Here is an 18,402-nt window from a genome sequence, read left to right on the forward strand (position 1 = left end):
CCGTGTTCATGCAGGCAGGTGAGTGAAGCTCCCAACCTCTCCTTTTTTTCTTTTTTCTTTTTATTCTGGGATTTATTTACCTTCTATGGCTGTCACTGGAACTGAGTGCCAGCTTTAGCTCTGAGGCTCGGCTCCATCTCTGACACCTCAGCTGCTAAAAGCAGGTATCTTGGTTTGCTTGGATTCTATAATTGAAACATTGTGCAGCTCTAAGCTCTGAGGCCAAAGCTGGCTGAAAACAGGTTTCTGGAGCTTGTTTAGCTTCTATAATTGCAACATTGTTTCTTAGAGTGCAGCTCAGAGGCCAGCAGTGGCAGGCGGGGAACCTCGGCTTCCTCCTTCACTGGAGCAAGCAAGCCTCCTGTTCGCTTCAGCTGCCTGGCTGCAGGCCACCATCTTGGTTGGCAGTTAATTTGCATATCGCCCTGATTAGCCAATGGGAAGGGTAACAAAGTTGCGGTTAATTACCATGTTTGTCTATTATTAGATAGGATTAACAAAATGTCAACAATTAAGATATGTAAAGAGTATACAGGAATTCTTTATACTACCCTTGTAAGTTTTTGTTAAATATGAAAATATCACAAAATTAAAAGTCTCCTATATAGCAGCAATGGGCAGGTGGAATTTAAAACAATACCATTTATATTAGCACCCCAAAAGATTAAGTCCTTATGTATAAATCTAACAAAATATACTAGTATACAATATCTATGTGAGGAAAATTACTAAGCTCTGATGAATGAAATCAAAGCAGAAATAAACAGAGTGATGTTCCATGTTCATGGATATGAAGACTCAATATTGGCCAGATGACAATTCTTCCAAAATTGTTCTATAGAGTCAATACAATACAATCAAAATCCTAGCAAGTTATTTCGTAAATATCAACAAATTGATTCTAAAGTTTATATGGAAAGGCAAAAGATAAGAATAGCCAACACAATATTGAAGGAGAAGAATAAAGTTGGAGGACTGATATTATTCAACTTCGAGGCTTACTATAAAGCTACAGTAAGTAATGAAGACAGCATGGTATTGGGAAAAGAACAGACAAATACAATGGAACAGAATAGAGAGCCCAGAAATAGACCCACATAAATAGAGTCAGCTGATCTTTGTCAAAGGGGCAAAATTAATACAATGGAACTAAGATAACTTTTTCAACAAATGGTGCTAAAAAACTGGATACCCACATGCAAGAAAAAAAATGAACCTGTACACTGACCTTAGACCCTTGACAAAAATTAACTCAAGATGGATTACAAACCTAAGTATAAAACACAAAACTATAGAACTCCTATAAAAGAAAAAATCTAGATGACCTTGGATAGGGCAGTTACGTTTTAGACACAACACCAAATGAATAATCCATGAAAGAAATAATAGATAAGCTACAGTACATTAAAATTTAAAACTTCTTAAAAAGTAGGTGGAGGTCAAAAGTCCAAACATCTATACATATAAAAAGCCAGTGTCCCTGATGACCAGGACAATCAAACAACCAGTCGCACTGAGCACCTCTCGGTCCCTGCCCCCGCACCTGCAGTCTCCGATCACAGCCTGGCTAACAGGGAAACATGGCAAATAGAGCAGCGGGGTGGGACTGGCGAGCAGGTAGAACGGGGACCTCTTGGTCCCGCCCCCCCAGCCACAGACTCTGGGGAACAGGAGCCATGCTGCAATCGAGGAACCAGGTGAACCAGGGGGTAGCGGCGGGTACTAGTGAGCAGGCAGAAGATGGCCTAGGGACCCTAACTGCACATGATTTCGTGCACGCTGGGCCTCTAGTCTAGTTATAAAATAATTAAGTTGTGGGAATGTATTGTACAGCATGGTGACTAGCCTATATAATAAAAGGCTAAAATGCAAATTGACTTAACGGTGGAACAACCAGTCACTATGATGCACATTGAGCAACAGGGGGCAGATGCTCAATGCAGGAGCTGCCCCCTGGTGGTCAGTGCACTCCCACAGGGGGAGTGCCACTCAGCTAGAAGCCCTGAGCCGGCTCATGGCTAGCGGGCACAGTGGCAGTGGCAGGAGCCTCTCCCGCCTCCACAGCAGCACTAACAATGTCTGACTGCCATCAGTTGGACATCCCCCGAGGGCTCCTGGACTGCAAGAGGGCAAGGCTGGCTGAGGATCCCCCGCTCCCCAAGTGCATGAATTTCGTGCACTGGGACTCTAGGAGATAATAATCCATATTGCATTATTTGAAAGTTGCAAAGAGAGATTTTTACAGTCCTAATCACAAGAAAAAAAAGTTTTAAAGAACAATGAAAATATATTAAATGACATTAGGATTTTGAAGTTGTTTATAAAATGCCACATACTTTCCTTTAAAAATATCAGTCTGATTTAAAAAAAAAAACACACGCTGGACATTAGGATTTTGAAGTTGTTTATAAAATGCCACATACTTTCCTTTAAAAATATCAGTCTGATTTAAAAAAAAAAACACAGTCTACTCTGTGAAAGACAATGTCCACACATAAGAAAAACAATCCATTAACTGAGGGGAAACTTTTCAAAAGAAACATCAGATAAAGGACCTTTTAAAATATACAAAGAACTTCTAAAATTCAACAAGAAAATAAGCAGCTCTATTAAAATATAGGGGAAAGAACTTATGAAACAGTTCACCAAAGATACACAGATGGCACATAAGTAAATGAAAAGATGTTCCACATCATCAGTCATCAGAGAAATGCAAATTAAATAAGATACCTAAAAAAAAAAAAAACCTACTTAAATGGCCAAAATCTGGCAACACCAAATGCTGGTGAGAAACTGTCATTCATTGCTGGTGGGAAAGCATAATGGTATGGCCACTTTGGAAAACAATCTGGCAGTTTTTCACAAAACTAAGTATACTCTTACCATATGACCCACCAATCACACTCTCTGGTATTTACCCGAAGGAGTTAAAAACTTATGTCCACATAAAAACATACACACAGATATTTATAGCACTTTATTCAAAATTTCCAAAACCTGAAAGCAATCAATATGTCCTTCAGCAGGTGAATGGATAAATAAGCTGTAGTACATCCAGACAATGAAACATTATACAGGAATCCCCCACTTTCCAAAAGTTTGTTATGCCACTTCACTTTTACTAAAGATCTACATTAATACACAATGACTTTTATCTAAAAGTCCAAATTTTAGCCTTGGCTGGTGAGGCTCAATTGGTTGCAGCATTGTCCCATGCACCAAAGGATCTCGGGTTTGATTCAGGGCACATACTCAGGTTTCCGGTTGATTCCCAGTCAGGTCGCATATGGGAGGCAATCAATTGATGTTTTTCTTTCTCTCTCTTTCTTCCTCCCTCTCCCCTTCCTCTCTCTCTAGAATCAATGAAAAAAATATATCCTCAGGTGAGGATAAAAAAAAAAGCAATATCATCAGATTTATTTTGGTTAGCAAAAACAGGTACCAATATGTATCTTCATAAGAGCAAAATGGCATAACTCAAACTTTCAGAAACCTGGGGATACACATCGCCCTTTGCACTATTATGAAATGTTTCATAGGAATATTCTATGTTTGGATAGTGAGGAAACCTGTATAGTACTAAAAAAAAATGAGCTATCAAAGCCATGAAAATACATGGAAGAAACCAAAATACATACTACTAAGTAGAAGAAGCCAATCTGAAAAGGCTAAATACTGCATGATCCCAACTGTACAACAGTCTGGAAAAGGCAAACTATGGAGACAGTAAAAAGATCAGTGGGTGTCACAGATTAGGGAGATGGGGTGAAATAGGCAGAGCACAGAGTATTTTTAGGGCACTGAAACTACTCTGTATGAACCTATACTGATGGATACATGTCATTACACATTTGTCTAAATCAGAGATTTTCAACCTTTTTCATCTCATGACACACATAAACTAACTTAAGAAGACTGAAATCTTACAAACTATATTTTCTGACCACAATGGAATGAAACTAGAAATCAATAGCAGCAGAAAAACTGGGAAATCCATAAATATGTGGAAATTAAACAACTTATTGTTGAAAAATCAATGACTCAACAAAGGAATCACAAGGGAAATTAGAAAATATCTCGAGACAAATGAAAATGAAATCATAACACACCAAAACTGATGGGCTGCAACAAAAGCAGTTTTAACCCTGCCAGACCACTGTACCGATTTCTCAGTAATTTCCACTCAAAGGTGGAATACTGGCGCTAGATGAAAGGTAGATGAAAGGTAGACCTATTTTCTACAATGTCTCCAAGTTCCATCTTATTCTAACCACTTGTTTGCATGTAACTAACATTTTTCTATATCATGTTGGTTTTTTCTCTTTAATGCTCAGGAGCCCAGGTATAGGGGACAGTTAGGTTCAGGGCTCAGGTCTGGTAGGATTAAGAGGGTAGTTAATAGCTAGAAATGCCTACATTAAAAAAGATGAAAGATCTCAAATCAATAACCTAGCTTTACATCTCAGGGAACTAGTAAAGGAGGAACAAACTGCACCAAAAATTAGCAGAAGGAAGGGAAGGATTAATAACGATTAGAGCAGAAAAAGAGGGAATAGAAAAACAGTATTTTTAAAAAAGCAATAATAGTAAGAATTTGCTTCTTTTTTTAAATATATTTTATTGATTTTTTACAGAGAGGAAGGGAGAGAGATAGAGAGTCAGAAATATCGATGGGAGAGAAACATCGATCAGCTGCCTCCTGCACACCTCCTTCTGGGGATGTGCCTGCAACCAACGTACATGCCCTGGACCAGAATCGAACCTGGGACCTTTTAGTCCGCAGGCTAACGCTCTATCCACTGAGCCAAACTGGTTAGGGTAAGAATTTGTTTCTTGAAATGATCAACAAAATTGGTAAGCCCTTAACTAGATTAACTAAGAAAAAACAAGGAGATTCAAAAACTAAAATCAGATATTAGAGAGAAAGCATTAAAATTGAAACCAAGCAATAAACAGGATTATGAGACAACCTATAGAAATAGATAAATTCCTAAATATATACAACCTACCAAGACTAAATCATGAAGAAACAAACATATGAACAGAGCTATAACAAATAGATTGAATCAGTAATCAAAAACCTCCCAACAAAGAAAAGCCCACAAGTACATGGCTACACTGGAGAATTTCTACCAAACATTTAAATAAGAATTAAGGCCAATCCCTCTCAAACTCTTCCAAAAAATTGAAGAGGAGGGAGCACATCCAAACTCATTTTATGAGCTAGCATTATTATCCTGATACCAAAGCCAGACAAATATATTGTAAGAAAACTCCAGACCAATATCCATGATTAATACTGACACAAAAACCTCAACAAAATACTAGCAAGCTAAGTTCAACAGCACATTAAAACAATTATACACCATAACCAAATTGGATTCATCCCTTGAATTCAAGAATTGTTAAATACACAAAAGCAATCTTGAGAAAGAACAAAGCTGGAGGCCTCACATTCCTAATTTCAAAATATATATTAAAAAGCTACAGTAATCAAAACTATATAATGCTGGCAGACACAGACACAAATGGAATAGAATAGAGAGCCTGACATAGTATAAAACGCAGATTGCTAAACATGTGTGCTGTTGACTAGACATTACTGCCATTACTTTTAAGTTCTTCCTTGCATTGCAAAGGAAAAGAAATTAACGTTTCCAGATTTCCTCTGGAGGTAGTTGTAGGTACAGAGTTGGACAGAGAAGCAGCTTCCAGGTGGGTAGTTTCTTGAGAACTACTCATTCTGTTGCTACAAACCTAGAAAGTTCTTAAGATTTCCAGTGACTTGAGAAAACAACCAGCTTTAATACTTCAGGAAGAATTAATCACTGACAGTGTCCCTAATTCCCTCAGCCCTTCCAAAGTTTGCATAGGCCTTTATCCCTATATTAAAATCCCATTGCTTGGAATTCATTGCCTTCTGTTTCCCTAATCAAATTCTGGTTGATTGATTCAAGGTATGTGAAAATAGTCTATAACCTGAAAAAGACATATAAAAGCATAAATTATTATTTCTATTCCCACTGATAGAAAATTTCAACTGACCTTGATTTCTGGTAATCAGCCTCCTTTTAGACAAATCAATACATCTAAAATAAAGCTTTCCTTCTACAAATCAATAAACAATAAAACTTTTCCTTACTAAAAAAACAGCTCTCTACCTAACTTCATTTCCCCAGTTAATGACCCAGTCAAGACATGTTTACTAAGCAAGGTATTGTGTTAGGTACCAAAAGATTCCCCCTGTAAGAGTTTATAATATATGAATATAATAAAGACATAACATTCATACTATAGCTATTACATATCAGGAACAATATGTAATGGTGGGTAAGAGAAAGAATGGATTAAACTTGACTTGGGAGTGCAAAGATAAACATCAAAAAAGGATTTAAGGAAAAAGAGAACTAAAGGTTGCAAGAAACTGAAAGAAAGCATGCTCAAAAAAGCAAAGCTAGCCGAGGCCGGTTTGGCTCAGTGGATAGAGCGTCGGCCTGCGGACTGAGGGGTCCCGGGTTCGATTCCGGTCAAGGGCATGTGCCTTGGTTGCGGGCACATCCCCAGTGGGAGATGTGCAGGGGGCGGCTGGTCGATGTTTCTCTCTCATAGATGTTTCTGACTCTCTATCTCTCTCCCTTCCTCTCTGTGAAAAATCAATAAAATGTATTTAAAAAAAAATTTAAAAAAAAAAAACAAAGCTAGTAACCCCGGAATATGTATAGAGAACAAAGGCATATAATACAGAGTAGCTTATTAATGGAGTGTGTACTAAGAAGAGGAGACTAAGTCCAAATAGGGAGTATGTACTAAAAAGAGGAGACTAAATCCAAACACCACAAGGTAAGAAAAGCTAAACATCTGGACTTTATTACCATTATCCAGCTTCAGATTCATCGAGATTTATAAATTTTATGCCTAGATAACAAAATCAGGCTGCTAATATGCCCCCACAGCTAGAATCTAATAGTAGAAGAACTAAACAGAAAAAAGCAGCTGATCTTACTAAATTCCTGTTTTTATACTAACACTCTTCTGCTCAAAAACTTTCAACCTACTTTTATCAAATCCCTCAATACCATGGTCCCCATCCTATTCAACCGTATTTTCAACCATTGCCCAACATGTACAACTCTTTCCAGATAAGCTATTCTCTGTATTATTGGCCCTTGATCAAGACAAGAAAACATAGATGGAGTGACAACGCAGATTAATCAGCTCGGGCTGCTACAACAAAATACCACAAATTGAGCAGTTTTAAACAACGTAAATTTATTTCTCATAGTTTGGGGGCTCCAAGTCCAAGATCAAGATACTAGCTGATCTGGTTTCTGGTAAGGGTTCTTCCTGGCTTGTAAATGGCTGACTTTCCACTGTCTTCTCGTGGCCTTTCCTCTAAGTTCACACTCAAAGAGCGAGAACAGTCTGCCCCTTCTTGTAAGCCCACCAGCCCTACTGGATTAGGGTCCTACCCTTATGACCTCATTTAACCCTAATTACCTCCATAAAGACTCTAATTCAGTTATATTGGGGATTGGGGGGAGGGGGTGGCTGGGGGTAGGGACACGAACATTTACTTCATATCACACTGGGTTGTTTCTGAGGCTAGTCCTTAAGAGATCCTGCATCTTCTGCTCTTACCTTCTTGAAATACTTTCCCCGTCATGTGAAAAAGCCCAGCCTAGCCTACTGGAGGATGAGAAACCACAAGAGAACTAAAACACCCTAGACAATAGCCAAAAGCCAATACCAAATGCCTGAGTTGAGGTTACATTGGACCATGTAGTTCCAGTTAAGCTATCAGATAACTACAACCACAGGAGTGACCCAGATGACACTAGCAGAAAAACTGCCAGCTGAGCTCAGGTCAAAATTGTAAAATCATGAGAAAATAAATGACTGTTGCTTTAGATCACTAAATGTGGGGATAGTGTGTTACAGAGCAATAAATATCTGATGGCATACCTTCTTGTTCTGCTTTTTGACCTAGACCTCTGAACTCTATAGGATTTCCCCCAATCCCTTGAACGACTTCGACTTCGTTTTCTTCTAGAGCCATAAGAAGAGCTACTGCTTGATCGATGTCTCCGTCTGAAATAAAATATAATTAAGTATCATTGCTATAAAAATATTTTTGTATGAGCATTAAGGAGAAATCAACTAGATTCCATAGAATTGTCTCATTTTTACTGTCTTACACCTTCCTAAAAGCAAAAGGAGATAAAATGTTATTGCTCTTGAACAGTCAGATGACTAATTTCATAATTTAGTGATTGAATTAGCTACAAATTAAGACGTTGGAGGTGTTGAGTAGTATACAATCCTTCCAAATGTTATCAGATAACATAGTTTGAGAATTAAACTAGTTTATACCTACTTTCTACAAAAAAATAGAAAGACACTGAACCCATGGGATGGGCCTGGAAAAACAGAACAAAACACCTCTGGTTTGGGACTTAACCTTCATAACTATATAACTACTAAAAGAAAAATGTTTTACCCAGAAAAATTACAAGTACAAAAATATAAGAACTTGAAAGAATGTAGTCTCGTTACTACATAAGTAAAAGTTATGAGAATCACCTTCTATCATAAGAATGTGAGCGAGGCTGAAGATCTCTGGACCAAGATCTTGACTTTGACCTTGATTTCCTTCCACCTTTCCTTCGGCTATATGTTCTACTATCTGAAGAACTACTTGAAGATGACCGTCTACGATGTTTCTTTTTTCTCTTGCTTCTGCTTTCTTCTTCAGTATCTGATGAACGGCGTCCCATTTCTACAAGTTTAAATTCAAAGAAAATTATTACTAACATATGGCACCATGGATGAAATTTAATATAGCAATTTTTTTAAACTTTGCAAAAATTTTTAGTCTTAAAGTAAAATTTTAAATGTACCTGGCTTCTTGACAAGAATATAAAAAAAAAATCTCTAATACAGTCTTCAGTTTTTATAATTTAGTAACTGTTTTTATAATTTATGAACAACTTAAATTTATCCTAAATTTTTCCAAATGTCTCTCAAAAGAGTCAATCTGAGGACAGCTCATTATAACAATTTTCTTATATTTTAAGTTGCAGTTATGATTAATTACATAATATTTGGTTTATGGATCAACTACCTAATCCTTCATTTTCACATTCCCTAAAGATAAAACATATTTTACTATCTTTTAGAATTACTTTTTTCTAACTGAAAATTCTACATTTTTAAATTGATAAAAACTCACTAGTCATCAACAGAGTACAAAGTGAAATAATATACTATCATCATTTCACTTGTGAAATTTGGGAGAGGAAATGTTAACTTAAGTAACAAAGTTGATGAGGTTATTGTGAAGTCGGTCAAATCTTCACATTGCTAGGAAAGAGGTGGTATATTCCCTCCTGCAAGCAATTAACAATTTAAATATAGAGTCATAAAAAATGTTTATTTTTTTGTCACAAAGCAATTCTACTTCTAAGAATGTATCTGAAAACTTTTTCTTAAAAAAATATAATCACAAAGATATCCATTATACCATTATTAAAACTGTCCCTATAGAGACTGCAATTTCTAAAAATATGTAATTATGAGTAAGAACAAAAATAAAAACTGGTAATATTTAAGTGATAAAACTGGGTAACGTTTTTTTCTTTTTAAACATATTTTCAAAAAAAACAAAAAAAAATATTTTCTATATGGCTATGGTAATGCTTTTACATTTAGTATACAAAAGGAAAAATATACAGAAATAGAAGTTAAAGAATTTTTTCAAATTATATTTTTATTGTTAACTTTATTATAGATGTCCCTCATTTATATTCCCTTTGCTTTTCCCCCAGACTCTGCCCTCCCCTCCCTATAACGCTGACCACACTGTTGTATGTGTCCAAGGGCTTTGCATGCATGTTCTTTGGCTATTCTCTTCACCTTCTTTCACCCTATCTGCCCCATGCACCTCCCCTCTGACATCAGTCAGTCTGTACCAAGAACAATTCTCTGGTTCTATTTTGTCAGTTTATTTTACTCATTAGACTGTACAAGTGAGATCACCTGATATGTGTCTTTCTCTGACTGGCTCATTTTGCTTAGCATAATAATCTCCATGCTGTCATAAACGATAAGAGATCCTTTCTTTTTATAGCCTCGTAGTATTCCATTGTGTAAATGTACCATTGCTTTTTTATCCACTCATCTACCAATGGTGTTTTGGAATTATCAGAATATATTCCCAGAAGTGGGATCACTAGGTTGAAAAGCAGTTCCATTTTCAACTTTTTGAGGAAACTCCAAACTGTTTTCCACAGTGGCTGCGTTCCTACCAACAATGCACTAGGGATCCCTTTACTCCATACCGCGCCGGCACTTGTTGTTTGTTGATTTACGGAAGGTAACCATTCTGGCAGGTGTGAGGTGGTATTGCATTGTGGTTTTAATTTGCATCTCTCTGATGGTTAGTGACATTGAGCATTTTTTCATATGTCTATTGGCCATCTGTATGTCCTCTTTAGAGAAGTGTCTATTCAAGTCCTTTGCCCATTTTTTTAAGTGGATTGTTTGTCTTCCCGGTGTTGAGTTGTAGAAGTTCTTTATATATTTTGGAAATTAACCCCTTATCATGGGGGAATATGTTCTCCCATAGAGTAGGTTCCCTTTTCATTTTGTTGATGGTTTTTTTAGCTGTGCAGAAGCTTTTTAGTTTGATGTAATCCCATTTATTTATTCTTTCTTATGCTTCCCTTGCCCTAGGAGACATATTGGCAAACATATTGCTATGTCAGATGTCTGAGATTTTACTGCGTATGTCTTTTTCTAGGATTTTTATGGTTTTGCAACTAACATTTAGGAATTACCTTAGTTCAGCGGTTCTCAACCTGTGGGTCACGACCCCTTTGGAGGTCAAACGAGCCTTTCACAGGGGTCGCCTGAGACCATCCTGCATATCAGATATTTACATTATGATTCATAACAGTAGCAACATTACAGTTATGAAGTAGCAATGAAAATAATTTTATGGTTGGGGTCACCACAACATGAGGAACTGTATTTAAAGGGCCAGAAGGCCAGAACCGGTTTGGCTCAGTGGATAGAGCATCGGCCTGCAGACTCAGGGGTCCCGGGTTCGATTCCGGTCAAGGGCATATACCTTGGCTGCAGGCACATCCCCAGTGGGGGCGTGCAGGAAGCAGCTGATCAATGTTTCTCTCTCATTGATGTTTCTGGCTCTCTATCCCTCTCCCTTCCTCTCTGTAAAAAATCAATAAAAAAATATATAACAAAAAAAAAAAAATAAAGGGCCAGAAGGTTGAGAACCACTGAAAGTTTTCTTATTTCCTGGCTTTTTCTTCCATTCTTGTTTTCACTTTTAAGCAGTTAAAAATGTTCTTTACCCACAAATAACCATTTAACATGAGCTTTGATGTTATTATTATCTTGTTAAAAAAATACTAAAATGAGAATATAAAAAGATATAAATTCACAAGGATACACAGACTAGAAGAGAAGACAGAAAGAACAGTAAACAAGATAAGTCAACAAATTTTTAGCAAATGAAAAACATATGGAGGATTTAGACCTATGAGAGCCGAACACCAGCAACTGCAGAGAATTCCAACATGAGAAAAGCCACTTTACATAGCAAAAATCAGAAAGGATAGGAATTTAAGATACCACTTACCACAGTGGACACAAAGATGCATGGAACTAAAAATCAAGGGAACTGGATGAAAGTCTATAAAAGCAGTAATCTCCCAGGTCCCCTTCCCCATGCAACCCAGACAGGTGACTACTCTTCCCCAACCCCAGGAGAGGTGATTTATTTAGTAAAAATGGCAAAATAATAAAGCACCAGATCCAGGGACACAATAAATGAGGGCAGAGAGATGCTAACCTAAAAGTGAAAGGAATTACATGAAAGTCTACAACTAATGGTAAATACTGTACCATTAGTTGGATCCAAGATTGTTCTGGCAGAGGATTCATTTATGCAAAAACTGAACAGTAGCTGAAAAAGATATACTACAAGTATTTGAAGGTACGCCACCCCCTCCCCCAAAGAAAAAAATGGCCAGGCCCTTGCCCAATCACCTATAACCAAGCCCACCAGTTAATAAGCCCAAGCCTTAAACGTTTTTCAGTAAACAATTTTTCTGTTAACTTTTTATATATTATTAGAAAGGGGGGAGGGGAGGAGAGCCAATCACGCGATGAAAGCCTTCATTATAAGAGACAGAAAGGAAAGAAAAAAAAAACTCGTAGTGAACCAGGAACATGCAGAAGAAAATTAAAGGAAAATATCACAGCTAATTTCCTCAGATCCAGAAAACAAGAATAGGAGGAACATCCATAGAACAGAAGAAAAAGCTTGAAATTTAAAATATGATAACTTGTAAAAAAATACAATAAAATTAGAAGATGAGTTCAAATGACTCACAAAAAGTAGTAAGAAAATGATTAAAATCAGGAGGTAAAAAGTCCCTGAAACAATTAATTTTAAATGACATAAACCAGACATATCTCATAAAAATTCAGACACTAGGAATATATAGAAGATCCCAGAAACTTCTACAGAGAAAAAAATGGAGAAATCATAATAAAAGGAACAGGACTTCTAAACTGCAATATATAGAAAACAATGGATACTTGTGTCCAAAATTCTAAATGAAAATGATTTTCAACATAGAATCTATATCCAGACCAATCACTGATCTAATAAAAGATCAGAATAAAGACATTTTCAGATATGCAGCCCCAAAATTATACCTCACATTCCACCAAAAACAACCAGCAAACCAACAAAGACAAGCCAGATTAAAAAAATAAGGAATGTAACACTAGAGATAGGTAAAACATCCCAGGATGAAAGCAGGCCTAGCTATAAGGGATACATCAGTGAACAAGAGACAAAAATCCTTGCCCTCAAGGAGCTTATATGCTAGTATAACAGCAGTTCTCAAAATGGGATCTGTAGGACACCTGAAGTTCCTTAAGATCCTTTCAGGGGATTCAAGAGGTCAAAACTATTCTCATTATAATACTCATATATGACTTACCTTTTCCCCTATGTTGACTTTTGCACTGATGATGTACAAGCAATAGTAGAAAAAACTACTAGTGCCTTGATAGGAACCAAGGTTATGGCACCAAACTGTACTAGCAATCATTGCATTCTTCACAGCAATAGTTAAAAAAAAAAAAAAAAAAAAGGCAGGGGAGGGTGAGTGGGTTGGAAGAGATCAACCAAAGAACTTGTATGCATTTATGCATAATCCATGGACACAGACAACAGGGTGGTGAAGGCTGAGAGTGGGGGGCAGAGGTGGGCTAGAAGAGGTCAATGGGGGGAAAAGGAGGACATCCTATCTAATAAAGAGGGAATATGCAAATTGACCATCACACCATCACAAAGATGACGCCACCCATAGCCACAAGACGGCAGCACCTAGTCCCCTCAGCCCCGCCAGAGCCCCCCAGTCCTTTCAGCCCCTCTGGGGGGGAGGAGGTGGCAGGCGCACGTGCAACCGGACCCACCCTCAGCCCCCTAGCTGCCCAGGGCCAGCCCAAGGCGCGGGCGGGCAAGCCTCAGATGTCGGCTGCCCAGCTGCCCAGGGCCGCCTGAGGCTGAGGTAACTAGGGCCAGCCGAGGCTTGCACTGCTGGCAGTGGGAGCAGCAAAGGTGTGATGGGGGCGTCACCTTCCCCTGATCACTGGGTCGCCTCCCGTCCCTGAGGGCTCCCGGACTGTGAGAGGGGGCAGGCCGGGCTGAGAGGCCCCCCTCCAGTGCATGAATTTTCATGCACCAGGCCTCTAGTATGTAATACTTTCAACAATAAAGATTTTTTTAAAAAGCAGTTCACTTGTTCACTTAGGAATGTCCTCGATAAAGTAGTAAAAGAGCATTAATTTTATTAAATTTCAACTCTTGAGCAAACATCTTTTAATATTCTATGTGATAAAATGAGAAACACACATATAACTGCTGCTGGATAATGAAGAATGATGGTTATCTTGAGAAAAGTCATTTGTGCAACTGAATTGCAAGTTGAACTGGCTGCTCTTATCATGACCCACAATTTTCATTTTAAAGGACTATGATTATTCAAACTTGCATATTTGGGAGACATTTTCTCAAAAATGAATGGAGTCTTTCACTTCAAGAAAAACTGACAATATTTGTTGCCAATAAAATTTGAGCTCTCAAGCCAAAATTAGAATTTTGGGTAAATTGTACCTACTATCATGAGACTGATAGCTTCCCAATACTGTGCTAAAGATTTCTCTGATGATATCAATGGTGATATTAACAAATGTGATTTTTTAAAAATATTATGTAATTAAGGGTAGTAACATTGGGAAGATATACATAACGCAAAGGATCAGTATTTTCCAGCAGGTCAATGCATGATGTCACAGAATCACGCATGGGTAAAATATGCATTCACAGTGCAAGACAAACTATTAGATTTTAATGTTGAAAAGTATGAAAAGATCACTGATATGGTTTCAAATACCACATTACGACCAACTTTTAAGAAACTACCACTTATCAAGTTTTGGTGTAAGATCAAAGAATTATCTGCATAGGCTATTAAAATACTACCTTTTTCTAAAACTAATATAATATTGTGTTAACTATACCTTAATGAAGACAGTTTTTTTAATATCGTATCTGTGTGAATATATTTTCATATACTTCAATCAAAACAACTGATCACAATAGATTGAACACAGAAGCATATATAAGAATCCAACTGTCTTCTATTAAGCCAGACATTAGAGATTTGCAAAAATAAAAAATGCCAGTTTTCTCACTAAGAATGTTTTGTTTTGAAAAATATACTTATTTTTCATATCGAATTTGTTATTTGTGCTACCAGATAATGGGTTTATTATTATTTTTAAATGAATTAATAAATAATTCAAAATGTCCTGTTTTTAATATTAGTAAAGTAATATTTATAGATATAGCCCACATAGATAATAGTTCTTGGGGTCTCAATAAGTTTTAAGAGTATAAAGGGATCCTAAAACTAAAATGTTTGAGAACCACTACTCTAAGGTAGCTATCATCATTTCCACTCTCCATTCTTGTCTAACTTATTAAGGCATAAAGAATTAGGAGAAAAAAGGGCACACATCTATTTATGTATCTTGATGGTGACCAAAGGAAGAGAGGGGGAAGTGGTATAAATTTTTCTTTGTTTTAATTTCAAACAAGATAAATTATCCATAATAGGATGATTACATTTAACCCATAAAAGTTAGTGAGAGATACAAAATCTTCCTTCTAGGAGCCAAATAATAGTAGAAGGTTGAAAAACCACTGTCACAAAATTATAAATATTTTTTCAAGGGATACATTTACATTTCAGAAAAATTACACTGAAATATTAATCTCAGTAAGAGAAAACATTTGTTAACATCAAATATTTATCCAGAAAAGGAAGTCAACACTAAGAGCAAATCAGTAGACCCAAATATTGTCTTCTCTATCAATGACAGGTATTGAACTCTTATTCACCACCCTATACATATATTCACCTCTGGATTTCCATAATGTCCCTAGCATGTAGCTGAATATACTTGCTCATTGAAGTCATGGTGGTCAACTTATATTTCACACTCCTAGTAAGAAAGAACTCTTTATATTTAACTCCAATGGTAAGGTGCAATGCACGGAAAGACACGTTAATAGTAGCTCTTTCTGATAACGGCAATGATGACTGAGCACAGATTTTTAGGAATCCCACAAGCTAACAATTTTTCAACCTATCTGTAAGCAAAAAAAATGCATAGGGTCAGAACTACAGCTCTTGGTTTTATGTTCTAACTCTAATCTCTAGTATATCCTGGTTGAGTCTCATGGTTGCAAACCTACCCAACTACTCATACTACAGAACTGAAGCCAAGACTGGTAGGACAGTAGGACATCAATTTACAAAAACATCTTATTGCAAAGTTTAGGTGAATGATGGAAGATGTAGGCCCAAACAGCTCAAAGGCATACACAAGTAGTTCCTTTGTTCAGTTATTAATAAAGGCACAAAAACAGTTATCTTTTTTTTTTTGGAAAACAGGCAGTTAGAGAGAACAAAGATTCCTAGAGGATATGACAGTTTATAATTATTTCTCTACTACTCATTCATCAGTATATCAAACTACAATTTTTTTTTTTAATCTTGGACACATGGTCAAAAAAAAAAGAGCAGTCATTTCAATGGGAAATCCACCTCAGAGAGAGACCAAAGAGAAAAGTAAAAGTGGGGTTAATATCATTTAGCATAAGAATTCCATAAACAGTATAGAACTATGCAAAGGCAATAAAAGAACTGAGATAAAATTCTAGCTTAACAAGCCTAACAAAGCAAAACTCCAAAAGAGAGAGAATTGTCAAAACACTCCCCCTCCCATAACAACTAAATATCTACAGACTAGCATATCTTTTTGTTTTTTTGTTAAGCATTACTGGGCATGGACTTTTCCCCAATGGTTTGAAAACCAAAGCAGAAAATATATCTATACATCTACTATAACAATCTTACTACAGAAGGTTTCCAACTTGTAACACCATTCTTTCCTGAAACTGGTCAAGTTGGAAAGGCAATTAATAGGCGCCATCTGCCTTCAATGTTTTTCAGCTTCCAACATTTTTAGCCCTTTCACTGAAGAACATACAGTAATACAGTGCTGCCACTTAGCAGGAAATCTCCTCTGCCTGCAAAGAAAGTGACTATTTTTAGACTCGAAGGCTAGACGAGCTCTCAAAGGATGCCCAGTTTCCCCACAAGGTTGCACCTGTAACTCCTGCTCCAATCCTTTAACCTGGGAACTCTGCCTATCTCCTTCACTTAGAGCAGCGGTTCTCAACCTTGGCCGCTCATTAGAATCACCTGGGAATCTTTGTAAACTCCTGATGTCTGGGCCTCATCCTCTGGAAATTCTGTTTCTTAGTTATGGGGTGGGGGCCACAACATTAGTAACAAAGAAACAGAATTTCCGGAGGACGAGGCCCAGAAATCAGAGTTTTAAAAAGATTCCCAGGTGATTCTAATGTGCAGCCAAGGTGGAGAACCACTGACTTAGAGCTTTTACATCTAAGTTCAGAGATGACAACGTGAATACTTTTTGGGGAGAACACAAAACATTTGAATTAATTTAAACTACCTAGGCTCTGTTTAGTTGATTCACAAGTAGATTACTAATTCCGAAAATGCAAAAAAAAAAAAAAAAATGATCAGGCTTCCAGTGTGCATTTAAAGATACATAACCCCTGAGAGAGAAATTAGTTGACCTAAAATCAAGAGCAGTCAATATGTGTAATAGTGCATTATAAACGCCACCAAAGTAAACAGAGTTTAAGGGTAAGCCATGTGCTCTTAATCCAGGATCACAAGGCCACAAGCCCTGAAGTCAAGGAAGAGTGCTTAAAGCGGGAATGTGTATTTATACGTAGGAAAGTCTATTTCACCCTGTACCATCTCTGCTTTCTGCAAGCTAGTGTGTGAGCTGGGAATAATGCGGGGAGAGAAGGTGTATCTAAAGTAGAGACCACGGCCGGCCGGAGTGGGACAGGGTGCACCAGGCTGCAGTCTCTCTCCCCGCACCTTCCCGGGCACTTATTGCCAAGGCGGGTCCATCAACCCCAGCGCAGGGACCAGTGGGGGTGGGGAGAGCAGGGGATGCGCGAGGAAGGGCAGGAAAAGTAGACTAACTCTCTCTCACCACCTCCAGCCTGAGGGCCTCGCCAGAGACCTGCGAGCTAGCACCACCCCAAAGCCAACCACCACCTGGGGCCCCCGCTCCGAACACCCGGGTCGGAAACCTCCAGGTGAGAGACGCATGCGCACTGGCCCCCCCGCGCCGCACACTGCGGCACCAGCTCCCTCGTCCCCCGCCGCCTCCCAGACGGCGGCAGGCCCCGCGCCGCCTCCCGCCGCCTCACGCAGGAGCAAGGCCTCGGAACCCCGCAGCCGCGGGCGCCTCCTCCTGGGCCCCGGACGAGGGCATCACCTGGCTCCCAGTCTTCGGGATCACACCTCCCGTGGACTTGCAAACGCCGCAAACCTGGAAATGTTTCTTCAAATCGGGGAGCCGCCGGCGCCCTCCGAACTTGCTTCAGTTTAAGCTCACCGCCTTCCTGGTTCCAGCGCCAGGCAGCGGCAGCCGAGCTTCCGAATGCATCGATGGAGGCGACCAGGCGCTAGGAGTGCCGAGGGAATGGATCGTCACGCCGCCAATTTTTTGTTTGGTGTTGGCTTTGCTGGCTTGTTTGATTATTTGATTGCCTTATAACCGAAAAACAATAAAGGTGGGGACTGAAGCGTGTAATTGCCTTTGTAATCGTCCTTATCGCCACAGATAATCAGTAAACAAGTCTGCATCATAGGAAGTTAGGTTTAAGACACAGGTAGCAAAATTGGT

The 18,402-nt window shown here is 38.3% G+C and overlaps 1 protein-coding gene across 1 annotated transcript in view; it reads right to left on the minus strand.

The window, feature by feature from the left end:
- The window catches only part of RSRC1 (arginine/serine-rich coiled-coil 1), a 351,732-nt gene extending 333,560 nt beyond the window's left edge, over positions 1-18,172 (minus strand). The window contains exons 1-3 of the mRNA XM_006753822.2: positions 17,992-18,172; positions 8,581-8,776; positions 7,963-8,088 (exon numbers count right to left, since the gene is read on the minus strand). Of these exons, the coding sequence (XP_006753885.1) occupies positions 7,963-8,088; positions 8,581-8,774 (320 nt within the window). The 5' untranslated portion in view covers positions 8,775-8,776; positions 17,992-18,172. The remainder of the gene's footprint in view (positions 1-7,962; positions 8,089-8,580; positions 8,777-17,991) is intronic.
- Between the last annotated feature and the right edge of the window lie 230 nt (positions 18,173-18,402).

The sequence above is a fragment of the Myotis davidii genome, unplaced genomic scaffold (assembly GCF_000327345.1).
Source record: "Myotis davidii unplaced genomic scaffold, ASM32734v1 scaffold570, whole genome shotgun sequence".
NCBI lineage: Eukaryota > Metazoa > Chordata > Mammalia > Chiroptera > Vespertilionidae > Myotis > Myotis davidii.